The sequence below is a fragment of the Barbus barbus genome (genome assembly GCF_936440315.1).
Source record: "Barbus barbus genome assembly, chromosome: 17".
NCBI classification, from domain to species: Eukaryota; Metazoa; Chordata; class Actinopteri; order Cypriniformes; family Cyprinidae; genus Barbus; species Barbus barbus.
The window spans coordinates 31,430,459-31,445,587 of NC_136745.1; the positions used below are offsets into that span (position 1 = coordinate 31,430,459).

At 40.2% G+C, this 15,129-nt stretch overlaps 1 protein-coding gene across 2 annotated transcripts; it reads right to left on the reverse strand.

Annotated features, from left to right (window-relative positions):
- Nucleotides 1-1,179: 1,179 nt before the first annotated feature.
- Nucleotides 1,180-15,129, reverse strand: tmem128 (transmembrane protein 128). Of its 2 annotated transcripts, none has more exons than XM_079438941.1 (5): nt 15,027-15,129; nt 6,599-6,740; nt 4,526-4,687; nt 2,822-2,929; nt 1,180-1,541 (listed from the first exon to the last, which is right to left on the reverse strand). In XM_079438941.1, exons 1-4 carry the CDS (start codon nt 15,100-15,102, stop codon nt 2,830-2,832), a joined length of 480 nt encoding a protein of 159 aa, XP_079295067.1. In that variant the 5' UTR covers nt 15,103-15,129; the 3' UTR covers nt 1,180-1,541; nt 2,822-2,829. The 2 variants fall into 2 exon arrangements, with proteins under 2 accessions (XP_079295067.1, XP_079295068.1); XM_079438942.1 differs by having other exon boundaries at nt 1,199-1,535.

Genomic DNA, 15,129 nt, shown 5'->3' on the forward strand with positions numbered 1-15,129 from the left:
TCTGTTTATACAAAGGCCCATATTATTTACATACAGGTCAAAAAGAATACGTGCTGACGTATCGTATCGCTATTTCATATTCCAAAAAAAGTGCTGTCATATATGTACTGAACCTGTAGCTATAATGAAATTATAATAAAGCGATTCGCAGATAATTCTATTAACTGAGATGCTCCGTTGCTATAGAACGGGATGTTTATTCACAGCTCTTTTATAAACTAATTCTTAACAGCTAAAGTTCAAAACACTTAATCCCGAATTAATTACTGTAATATGGTCATTTTATACATCAACGTTGCATTCAGTAGACTGGTGCTAATTTAAAAAGTTTTACACATTAAGAAATACATTTATATTATGTAAACAGATACTTGTTCGCCGATAATCGTATTAACCGATAGAGCTGTTGCTATAGTAACACGAGCTGCTACAATTAAAGTTAAAGTAACTAGTTTACATATTACAAAAATCACTATTTTGACAATTATGATATAAAGAACGTTTGTTAAAGCTGGAAAAAAAGTTCTGAATATTAATTTAAAGCAGCAACAGCATCAGTACAGGTCAGATTGAGGATGTGTTTGCTGAAGCTCAGTAACCCGCTGACAGCAGCACATTCAAGCACAACATCATCTGGCTGAGGCTTTCAATTACCCAGATGCACTATTTCCACACATCTGCTCCTCACAAGTACATAGACACCCTATGTTTTCATGTGATAACTCCATTCAGGTCAAATCAAGAACAGCAGTCTTATATATTATACGTGAACAGTAGATTCATACGAATCAGAAACGCTCACCTTTGGCTTTCACGTCTTTTCACGCTTCAATCGGACTGATTTTTGAATTCACATTCAGAGCATCAGATTCACAGCAAGCATGAAGATACAAACAAACACATCACTGAAACATCATCCAGGGAGAACACCTGACAGATCCACCAAAAACCTGCCCTGAAAATCAGCCTTTACACAGTACACATCTGAAATAGTGCTGTTCAAACATTACATCAGCTCACAGATGAACCTGAGGGATAAACCACCATGGCTTTTCTTCAGGAACTTCCTATGGGTTTTCAATTCGAGTAAAACAATCTCTGTGGTTCACATTACTTCGTTTTGTTCTACAACCTCATTTACACAGATTCAGACCTGAACCGTGAACGCTGACCGTTATGAGCAACTAAAAACAGATTTCATTTAATACATCCTTTATTTAATCTGTTAATGCATTTGGTTAATTACAGACAAACATTAAAGCATGAGTGCCAAGTAAACGGTGTGTTTTCAAGTTAATATGAAGCAATCTGCATTTTTAATCAGCAGGACCTCAAAGAATCCTCCCGTTCACCTCCGACAGGCTGAAGTTCAGGAAACACTAAACGCCTCCTGTTCCTCCTGTGCCTCAGCGTTTATTAAAGCAAGTCCTCAGAGGTCAGAGGTCAGATAGACGTCACGTGTTCGTCACCGATCAGCTGACCTCTCTATCTGTCGCCGTCTGCTTCATTACAGACTCCAGCCGTGATGCGGTGAGCTGCGACTGATCAGAACAGACATGTTTAATGTGCGCGCACACACACGCACGCACACACACTCACACACACACACACACAGACTCACACACACACACTCACACACACACACACACACACACACACGCTCACACACACACACACACACACACACTCTCACACGCTCACACACACACACACACACACACTCTCACATACACACACTCACTCACAGACTCACACTCACTCACCCACACACACTCACACAGACAGACTCACACAGACTCACACACACACACACGCACTCACACACAGACTCACACTCACTCACTCACACACTCACTCACACACTCACACACACACTCACTCACACACACACGCACTCACTCACACACACACACGCACTCACTCACACACAGACTCACTCTCACTCACACACTCACACACCCACTCACACTCTCACATACACACACTCACTCACAGACTCACACACACTCACACTCTCACTCACTCACCCACACACACACTCACACAGACAGACTCACACAGACTCACACACACACGCACTCACACACAGACTCACACTCACTCACTCACACACTCACTCACACACTCACTCACACACTCACTCACACGCACTCACACACAGACTCACTCTCACTCACTCACACACACACACACACTCACACACACTCACTCACTCACCCACACACACTCACACAGACTCACACTCACTCACTCACACACTCACTCACAGACTCACACACACTCACCCACACACACACCCACTCACTCACCCACACACACTCACACAGACTCACACACACTCACACAGACAGACTCACAGACTCACACACACATGCACTCACACACAGACTCACACTCACTCACTCACACACTCACACACACTCACTCACACACACTCACACACACTCACACAGACTCACACTCACACTCACTCACACACTCACACTCACTCACTCACACACACTCACACACTCACTCACTCACACACTCACTCACACTCACTCACACACACTCACTCACACACTCACTCACACTCACTCACACACACTCACTCACTCACACACTCACTCACACTCACTCACACACTCACTCACACACACTCACACTCACTCACACACTCACTCACACACACTCACTCACACACACACACTCACACTCACTCACACACTCACTCACACACACTCACTCACACACTCACTCACACACACTCACTCACACAGACTCACACTCTCACTCACTCACCCACACACACACTCACTCACTCACTCACACACTCTCTCACCATGTGTTTCAGCCCAGCAGTGAGATCAGCATCACCACACCCATGAACTGTGTGAACAGAATCACCGGCGTGAAGAATGACCAGACGGGCCACAGAGCGATGTTCAAGCTGAAACACATCGATAACAAAAACACTGAACAAACACTTTACACTAAATTAACGAAACGGAAAGTAATTAATCATTTTCATTTATATGCAGCAAACCAAACTATATTTAATAATAAACAGTAGGTCTGGGACCATAAATCGATGCCGAATCGATTCGTGGAGCAATCTTCTGAACGCATCGCGATTTTCTCTGAAATCGATTCTGAGCTTACATTGTAATTCGCTTCAACCTTTTCGAATCTTCTGAATGATTATTTTAGGTTCAAGTGTGTGTAAGGATTTGGAAACAAGCAGAGTACGGCTGTTTCTGAAGCATGCAGCGCCACCTGCTGTTCAAAACTAAGCTCAGAATCCACTCCAGAAAGAATCTCGAAGCTAGCAATCATTCTGTGCAAAAGCACTTTGTGTCGCTCTGTACTGGAGCCATACCCTCTCGTATTATAATACACAATAAAAGATTATTAATAGCCTTTCTTGTTCTGTCCCATCTATCATGTGTTGCTGCCTTCATTAGTGTGCTATACATTTAAAAGAAATGTCTTTTAATTTTATAGTATATATATATATATATATATTTACTTGTTTTTCATGAATGTATTTTACAACAATACAAAGAGCAAAGTCTAACATTTTACCAGATTTAGTCCTACACTTATTAACTTTTATTTGTTCCCCACTAAATAATATAGATTCACTAAATGTTTAAATTTTATAAAACGATTGTGCACTAATGCCCTGTTGTCTATATTTAGCAGATTGTGTTTAACATACACAAGAGTGAAGATCAGGTCAACACACAGAAGTACAGAAATTCTACACTGATTTAATAAAACTGCGCTGGTATCGGATCGGAATCGGCAGATCCTCAGAATTTTCATTATCGGACCGGATCGTTTCTGAAACAATGGTATCAATGCATGTCTAATTATGATGTTAATGAATCACTGAATCAGAGATCTGAATTGATTCATTGAAAGCAGTCAGATTCCTATAAATGAACCGAACTCCCCATCTCTACTAGAGTTTAAATGAGACGCTATTCAATCATCTGAGTTATGAGAGTTAACTAAAACTTTCTAACTACTATTTTAACTAAATTTAAAATGAAAAATACTATAAAATACTATAATTGATAACTATAACAGTATATCAATGATAACACTCACAAGATACAAAACACTGTAGGATCATGAAAATGTACTGATGTTTTAGGAAACTTAATATTCAAGTGAAAAATTAAAAATAAAATTTATATCATTAAAAAAATATAATAAAAAAGCCTATTTAAGAACGATTCATTGTATCGTAACAGGATTTTATGACAAACAAAATTATAATTACTTTAATATGAGTAAATGATTATACATGATTAAAACTGCAACATATTAAAAGGTGCTTTTAGTACTTTGGTGCTAACTTGCTTGTGACCATTAAAATGTCCTATTAACAGTCGAAACAGCAGCTCTGAAAATAATGGGACTTTTTTTTTTTTAAGTGTAAAATGTCAGTAATGAGATTGAAGGGTGAATGCGTTGAAGTGTGTTAAAGTGATGTAGCAGAGCGGTGGTCTTCAGAGACGGAGGAGTGGGTTCAGACCTGCAGGACGCGGCGATGAAGGCTGCGGTGGTGACGGCTGGAACAGCTGGATACTCCTCATCATACTGCTTGATTCCTCTGAACCACTCCAGATACACCATACAGAACAAGGCCAGAGCGAGACACAGCGCCAGCAGCACCAGACCCACGCAAAACCACCAGCTGCAGCACACCAAACCAGATCAGACCTCCTGACACGCCTCTAGCATCTTAGGCTATTTTCATGGCAAAAACAATTCAAAAATACAAAAATAACAAATACAATAAAACAACAGCAAACAAACAAACACAAGTTATATTGCTCAAGATAACGAAAACTATGAAAAGCATTTAAAGTTAAATAAAAAAGTTACTTTATTTCAGCTGTTTGAAACATTTGTCATTTTCATTTAGTTTAACTTGACATACTAAAACAACTCAAATTAAAACCTGAAATAAAATTAATAAAAACTACACATAAAAGACAAAACTAAAATAACAATAAAAAATAAACTTTAATTAAAATTTTACATGAAAACTTAAAATAAAACTAAAAACTCACTAATAAATACTATAAAAAGCATCTTAATTATACTAAAATACCAGACACTACCAGTGACTCGTGAAGACCAGGAGGCCAATTCACAAAATATTCTTAAAAAATAGTGCTGTCAAACGATTAATCGCAATTAGTGGTGGTGATGGCACAGTGGATAAGACACATGCCTTTGGTGTGAGAGACCCGGGTTCGAATCCACTGTGAGACACCAATGTGTCCCTGAGCAAGACACTTAACCCCTAGTTGCTCCAGAGGCGTGCGACCTCTGACATATATAGCAATTGTAAGTCGCTTTGGATAAAAGCGTCAGCTAAATGAATTAATGTAAACGTAAATGTAAATTAATCGCATACAAAGTAAAACATTTTTGTTTACATAATATATGTGTGTACTGTGTATATTTATTATGTATATATAAGTACACACACATACAGTATATATTTTGCAAATATTTACATGTATATATTTATATTCATATAATTTATATCATATATAAACATATTTAATATAAAAACATTACATATTTTCTTAAATATATGCATGCATGTGTATTTATATATACATAATAAATATACACAATTACACACACATATATTATGTAAACAAAAACTTTTATTTTGGATGTAATTAATCGCGATTAATCGTTTGACAGCACTAACCACTGTTTTCTTCATATTTAACTTAAGAAATGTCCTTATTTTTTTTCTTAAGACAAAACTTAATTTTAATTCCTGAAAATAATGTTCCTTAAAATTATTGTAAATAACATTAGGACAACAAACTATTTATTTTAAATCCCTAAAGGTTATTTCTTTAATAATATGAATTTCAAATATTAAACATCACAACAGAACTCTAGTTTACATATAAAGACATATTATTATAACCAGACGTGCACAAGTGACATCAATGAGAACAATACTCATCATGACTGTGTGTGAAGCTTTTATTTTTATCTAATTTCCAAATTCTTCTAAAAATGTTCTTAAGAAAATATTTAAGAACCTCTTTTGAACATTTGTACCACCTTCTTAGAATTTTTCTTAAGAAATGTCATCTTTCTTAAGAAGATTTTCATGAATCTGCACCAGATGCTCCTGACTAACTTCTATAGAGTTCTGAGTTTGCAGAGTTGAGTAGAGTTCATGGTGTTTCATTGTTTAACTATGAAGGCGTGTGTGTGTGTGTGTGTGTGTGTGCTGTGTGTTGTTAGCGTGTAAGTTCTCTCCTGGTAACCAGAGATCTGTAATCTGTATGGCAAACCAGGATAAGAAGAAAAGAGCTTCAGCTGTTTGACACTGAGGAGCTGTGATACGATTATAGCACTGCAATCTGACCACACACTCACACACTCTCACTCACACACTCTCACACACACACTCTCACAGACAGACACAGACAGACAGACACACACACACACACACACACACACATGCCCCAGCGCGCACACACACACCCATCAGTAACAGCTGCTGTGTGTGAGTCTGTGCGGTGACTGACAGTACTAGTTATGGTTAAGGTTAGTAGTTAGTCACCTGTGAATGTCACTGTGGTTCAGAAGGACAGAGAAGAAATCCAGATGGTAGGTGAGAGCGACAGACGCCAGGATCCAGAAGACTGAGTGCCGGTTGATCCGAGCCGAGGCTTTCTCCTCCACAGCCTCATCAGGACCAGAACCTGCAGGAGAAAACACAACAACAACAATAACAACACCAACAACAATATAACACTGACTGATAACAACAACAACCAGAACCTGCAGGAGAACACACAACAACAACAACAACACCACCAACAACAACAATATAACACTGACTGATAACAACAACAACCAGAACCAGCAGGAGAACACACAACAACAACAACAATATAACACTGACTGATAACAACAACAACCAGAACCAGCAGGAGAACACACAACAACAACAACAACAACAATATAACACTGACTGATAACAACAACAACCAGAACCTTAAGGAGAACACACAACAACAACAACAACAACACCACCAACAACAACAATATAACACTGACTGATAACAACAACAACCAGAACCAGCAGGAGAACACACAACAACAACAACAACAATATAACACTGACTGATAACAACAACAACTAGAACCTGCAGGAGAACACACAACAACAACAACAACAACAACAACAATATAACACTGACTGATAACAACAACAACTAGAACCTGCAGGAGAACACACAACAACAACAACAACAACAACAACAACAACAACAACAACAATATAACACTGACTGATAACAACAACAACCAGAACCTGCAGGAGAACACACAACAACAATATAACACTGACTGATAACAACAACAACTAGAACCTGCAGGAGAACACACAACAACAACAACAATATAACACTGACTGATAACAACAACAACTAGAACCTGCAGGAGAACACACAACAACAACAACAATATAACACTGACTGATAACAACAACAACCAGAACCTGCAGGAGAACACACAACAACAATATAACACTGACTGATAACAACAACAACTAGAACCTGCAGGAGAACACACAACAACAACAACAATATAACACTGACTGATAACAACAACAACTAGAACCTGCAGGAGAACACACAACAACAACAACAATATAACACTGACTGATAACAACAACAACTAGAACCTGCAGGAGAACACACAACAACAACAACAATATAACACTGACTGATAACAACAACAACCAGAACCTGCAGGAGAACACACAACAACAACAACAATATAACACTGACTGATAACAACAACAACCAGAACCTGCAGGAGAACACACAACAACAACAACAATATAACACTGACTGATAACAACAACAACCAGAACCTGCAGGAGAACACACAACAACAACAACAACAATATAACACTGACTGATAACAACAACAACCAGAACCTGCAGGAGAACACACAACAACAACAACAATATAACACTGACTGATAACAACAACAACTAGAACCTGCAGGAGAACACACAACAACAACAACAATATAACACTGACTGATAACAACAACAACCAGAACCTGCAGGGGCCCGTTTCAGAAAGGACGTTAAGTGAAAACTCTGAGTATGTTAACCCTGAAATCAGGGAAACTCTGGGTTTTCGGTTTCAAAATGGGAGGTTTGTCAAACCCGAGAAAGCAGGGTAAGTCAAGCCCGTTTCTGAAAGAGAGGTAACTTATATTCCGAGTCAGTTACCGTAGTAACTTACTCTGTGAACCTAACCTGGTCGGGAGCAGGTTTTCTTCGGTAAACCCAGAGTTTCTTTCGGTCTCCTCCCCCTTTTTATAGTGTTAGCAAAGTTTAAATAACTTATTCATTCATTCACGCTGCAAAATAGATTTTCTTACCAAGTATTTTTGTCTTATTTCAAGTACAAATATAAAAAAATTCTTAATATGCATCTTATATAATTGTCTATATTTAATCATTTTTCCTGGGGGATTTTCCTTTTAAGTGCCTTTTACATAAAACAAGTAAAATTGTCCGCCATAGGGTAAGAAAAATAATCTTAATGCAAACGGAAACAAGAATACTTTTAATTTCTTACCCTATTGGAAGATAATTTGCAAAATAAGAAAAATGCACTTTAAAACATCGGAGATGCAGAGCACATTAGAAGTCCACTGTATGCAGATTCTAAGGAAAGTGTGCATCCCTCTCACACCCATTCTGAGAATTTTTTCCTGGGCACAAATCCGTCAAAGAGGGGTTTCACAGGACTGTAAGTCAGTGGTTTAAAAATTGGTTTAAATGAGGCTGATCTGATAAATGATGTTCACTTGATAACATCATTCTGTGACATCTGGAAGTAACCCAATAATCCGAATTTCCTTCAGGACTTCCAGTGTGGAAGCTTGGATGCACTGATGACAAGCATATCCCCACCATCACCCCTTCTGAAAATGAAACCGATTACTTTATGGAATGGAAGGATGCCAGATGGAAGGGTGGTATAAGCCATAACCACCACCACAGCTGTTAAATAAACAAATTAGTCACAATTTTTTGGTCATCTTTATTTCCTAATACAAAAGAAAAAGTTATTTAAGGTCCGATCAGAGAAAATGCATGAAGTGACCAGGTGTAAACAGGCCCTTTCAGGTCTGTGCGGCAGAGACGAGGACTGTTTGAAACTCTTTTCCAGTAAAACTTTGATGCGCATCGTCTTATGTAAGTTTAATACGTGAACATAACAAAAGATGTGAGCGCAAAACAATCGGGAAAAAAGTCCTTTCATGCAAATTATATATAGTCGCCAGTGGCGACCTCAGCAAAAACTTCACTCGCAAATTAATATTTTTGGTCGCAAATGCGACCATTTTAGTCGCAGTTTGGAGCCCTGTACCGTACATCTACACCAACATCTACACCAGAGATACTGTACATCTACACCAACATCTACACCAGAGATACTGTACATCTACACCAACATCTACACCAGAGATACTGTACATCTACACCAACATCTACACCAGAGATACTGTACATCTACACCAACATCTACACCAGAGATACTGTACATCTACACCAACACGACACCAGAGTTACCGTACATCTACACCAACACAACACCAGAGATACCGCACATCTACACCAACATCTACACCAGAGATACCGCACATCTACACCGACACGACACCAGAGATACTGTACATCTACACCAACACAACACCAGAGATACTGCACATCTACACCAACATCTACACCAGAGATACCGTACATCTACACCGACACGACACCAGAGATACCGTACATCTACACCAACACGACACCAGAGATACCGTACATCTACACCAACACAACACCAGAGATACTGCACATCTACACCAACATCTACACCAGAGATACCGTACATCTACACTGACACAACACCAGAAATACCATACATCTACACCAACATCTACACCAGAGATACCGTACATCTACACCAACATCTACACCAGAGATACCGTACATCTACACCGACACAACACCAGAGATACTGTACATCTACACCAACACAACACCAGAGATACTGCACATCTACACCAACATCTACACCAGAGATACCGTACATCTACACCGACACGACACCAGAGATACCGTACATCTACACCAACATCTACACCAGAGATACCGTACATCTACACCGACACAACACCAGAAATACTGTACATCTACACCAACACAACACCAGAGATACTGCACATCTACACCAACATCTACACCAGAGATACCGTACATCTACACCGACACGACACCAGAAATACCATACATCTACACCAACATCTACACCAGAGATACCGTACATCTACACCAACATCTACACCAGAGATACCGTACATCTACACCGACACAACACCAGAGATACTGTACATCTACACCAACACAACACCAGAAATACCATACATCTACACCAACATCTACACCAGAGATACCGTACATCTACACCAACATCTACACCAGAGATACCGCACATCTACACCGACATCTACACCAGAGATACCGCACATCTACACCAACATCTACACCAGAGATACTGTACATCTACACCAACATCTACACCAGAGATACCGCACATCTGAACTTTCTATTCAGGGACCATAGAAAGTGTATTGACTCAGTGCATCTCAGTGTGGTATGGAAACAGCTCCAATCAGGACTGCAAAGCACTACAGAGAGTTGTGCGCTTAGCTGAGCGCATCTCAGGGTCTGCTCTCCCCTCTCTGCAGGACATCTACCTCAAACGCTGCAAAAATAGAGCTGTCAAAATAATCAAGGACTCAAATCACCCTGGTAACCAGCTATTCACTTTGCTTCCATCTGGTAAGCGCTTCCGTAGCCTGATGGCAAAAACTGAGAGACTTAGGAGGAGCTTCTTCCCTCAGGCCATCAGGCTCCTAAACTCTAACTCTGTGTCATAACATCACTTGACTCCATGTTATATCACCATATCAATAAGCTATTCATAATTTTTCTCTACCTCATATTGCTGCTATTATATACCCTGTACAACTTTTTTGCACATTATTTTGCACATTCCTCTTAGTACTATTTAAGTCAACAACATACTGACCTGCACATTTATATTTATATTTTTTATCTATCTTTTTATTTTATTCTTTTATTTTATTTTTTTTATTTTTTTCTACTTTTCTTCTCTTAATATTTGTATACTTTATAATTGCATTGTCCTTGGAGCGGACCTGACCTACATTTCACTGCTGGTTATACTCTGTATAATTGTGTATGTGACAAATAAAACTCTTGAATCTTGAATCATCTACACCAACATCTACACCAGAGATACCGTACATCTACACCGACATCTACATCTACACCAACACGACACCAGAGATACCGTACATCTACACCAACACGACACCAGAGATACCGTACATCTACACCAACATCTACACCAGAGATACCGTACATCTACACCAACATCTACACCAGAGATACCGCACATCTACACCGACATCTACACCAGAGATACCGCACATCTACACCGACATCTACACCAGAGATACCGTACATCTACACCAGAGATACTGCACATCTACACCGACACGACACCAGAGATACTGTACATCTACACCAACATCTACACCAGAGATACCGTACATCTACACCGACATCTACACCAGAGATACCGCACATCTACACCGACACGACACCAGAGATACCGTACATCTACACCAACATCTACACCAGAGATACTGCACATCTACACCGACACGACACCAGAGATACTGTACATCTACACCAACATCTACACCAGAGATACCGCACATCTACACCAACATCTACACCAGAGATACCGCACATCTACACCGACACGACACCAGAGATACCGTACATCTACACCAACATCTACACCAGAGATACCGCACATCTACACCAACACGACACCAGAGATACCGTACATCTACACCAACACGACACCAGAGATACCGTACATCTACACGACACCAGAGATACTGTACATCTACACCAGAGATACTGCACATCTACACCGACACAACACCAGAGATACCGTACATCTACACCAACACGACACCAGAGATACCGTACATCTACACCAGAGATACTGCACATCTACACCGACACAACACCAGAGATACCGTACATCTACACCAACATCTACACCAGAGATACCGCACATCTACACCAACACGACACCAGAGATACCGTACATCTACACCAACACGACACCAGAGATACCGTACATCTACACTGACACGACACCAGAGATACTGTACATCTACACCAACACGACACCAGAGATACTGTACATCTACACCGACATCTACACCAGAGATACTGCACATCTACACCGACACGACACCAGAGATACTGTACATCTACACCAACATCTACACCAGAGATACTGCACATCTACACCAACACGACACCAGAGATACCGTACATCTACACCAACACGACACCAGAGATACCGTACATCTACACCAACACGACACCAGAGATACCGTACATCTACACCAACACGACACCAGAGATACCGTACATCTACACCAACACGACACCAGAGATACCGTACATCTACACCGACATCTACACCAGAGATACCGCACATCTACACCGACATCTACACCAGAGATACCGCACATCTACACCGACATCTACACCAGAGATACCGCACATCTACACCAACATCTACACCAGAGATACCGTACATCTACACCAACATCTACACCAGAGATACCGCACATCTACACCGACACGACACCAGAGATACTGTACATCTACACCGACACGACACCAGAGATACCGCACATCTACACCGACACGACACCAGAGATACTGTACATCTACACCGACACGACACCAGAGATACTGTACATCTACACCGACACGACACCAGAGATACTGTACATCTACACCGACACGACACCAGAGATACTGTACATCTACACCGACACAACACCAGAGTTACCGTACATCTACACCGACACGACACCAGAGATACCGTACATCTACACCGACACAACACCAGAGTTACCGTACATCTACACCGACACGACACCAGAGATACCGTACATCTACACCGACACGACACCAGAGATACCGTACATCTACACCGACACGACACCAGAGATACCGTACATCTACACCGACACAACACCAGAGTTACCGTACATCTACACCGACACGACACCAGAGATACCGTACATCTACACCGACACGACACCAGAGATACTGTACATCTACACCGACACGACACCAGAGTTACCGTACATCTACACCGACACGACACCAGAGTTACCGTACATCTACACCGACACGACACCAGAGATACCGTACATCTACACCGACACGACACCAGAGATACCGTACATCTACACCGACACGACACCAGAGATACTGTACATCTACACCAACATCTACACCAGAGATACCGTACATCTACACCAACATCTACACCAGAGATACCGTACATCTACACCGACACAACACCAGAGATACCATACATCTACACCAACATCTACACCGACACGACACCAGAGATACTGTACATCTACACCAACACAACACCAGAGATACTGTACATCTACACCGACACGACACCAGAGATACTGTACAACACAACACCAGAGCCTGTGTATCTAAACACAGCTGATGCGACGCACACACACTCAGAGGTGGATAGTAACAAGTTACATTTACTTGAGTACATTTTTTGGGTAACTAATACTTTTAGAGTATATTTTAAAATGGGTACTTTTACTCTTACTCAAGTATATTTTTAGAGAAAAAACGGTACTTTTACTTCGTTACTGTGGGCGACTCTCCTCTCGTTACTGTATCTTAATGCAATACAAGTTAAAAATGCTTCGGTTTATTCCAAACGCGCCGTCTACTTTTCTCTGGGCAATGAACGATGCCCATTCGCGAATGATTCATTCTTTTGAGTCGATTCTGAAGATCTTTATTAGATGAACACCGCGTGTGCTGTCTACTGTTCCACAGGTATAGGCCACGATACCACTATGACATCACCAGTTTGTACCTTACATTAAATACAATGTATAATTTATACATTAAATAAGCTGTCACAGAGTATGCAATGAACACCTGCGGAACCCGCGTTAGCTCTGCGCAGCGGCCTGTTCTACTCACAATTAATATTCATATTTTTACAATATTTACGCTTGCTAAAATATAGGCTACATTTGTTTACATTTTGCAGAACAGAAGATCCGTCAATATGCATTTGTTTTGTTATGTTCAGAGCAGTCATGTGAGGCGTTTTCAGAGGTTATAGGATAATACATAATTAATTTACTTTAAAATATAATTTAATTCAGTGATGCAAATCAGAATTTTCATCAGCTGCTACTCCAGTTTTCGGAGTCATATGATCCTTCAGAAAGCATTATAATATATCGATTCATTACCAGTGTTGGAAACAGTTTTGCTGCTTAATATTTTGTGGAACCTGTGACATTTTGTTCCGTATTCTTTGATGAATAGAAAGCTAAAAATGTCAGCACTGATAATAAATCAACATGATTTCTGAAGGATTATGTGACTCTGAAGACTGGGGGAAAGGCTGATGAAAATTCTGATTTGCATCACTGAAATAAATTACATTAAAATATAAAACAAAAATAAAAATATTTTGAATGGCGCACACACACACATTACATAAATGTAATCTATATATCTAAATAAAAATAGACTATATTCAGTACATGATCCAAAGTAGCGAGTAACTAACTACTTGAGTAGTTTTTTTATCCGATACTTTTTTACTCTTACTCAAGTAACTATTGAGACTATTACTTTCACTTTTACTTGAGTACAGTTTTTGAGTACTCTACCCACCTCTGCACACACTCCAGCAGAGTTCAGCTAAAGCCGCTGATATTTAGTGTGTGTGTGTGTGTGTGTGTGTGTGTGCGTGTGTGTGTGTGTGTGTGTGTTCCTCACTCTGTTCGTCTTCCTCTTCTTGTTCGTTTGTCTTGAATCGTCTCCTCAGGTTCATCAGCTCACCGTACTCCGCCATGATGGCCTGATGACGTCACACTCCAGC

Excerpts from the sequence above, each read along its gene's own strand:
- tmem128 (XM_079438941.1), bottom strand. The coding sequence starts at position 15,102 with ATGGCGGAGTACGGTGAGCTGATGAACCTGAGGAGACGATTCAAGACA. Across the intron at positions 4,688-6,598 it reads AACCACAGTGACATTCACAG|CTGGTGGTTTTGCGTGGGTC; the intron begins GTGACTAACTAC and ends GGTGTGCTGCAG. Across the intron at positions 2,930-4,525 it reads TTCATCGCCGCGTCCTGCAG|CTTGAACATCGCTCTGTGGC; the intron begins GTCTGAACCCAC and ends GATGTGTTTCAG.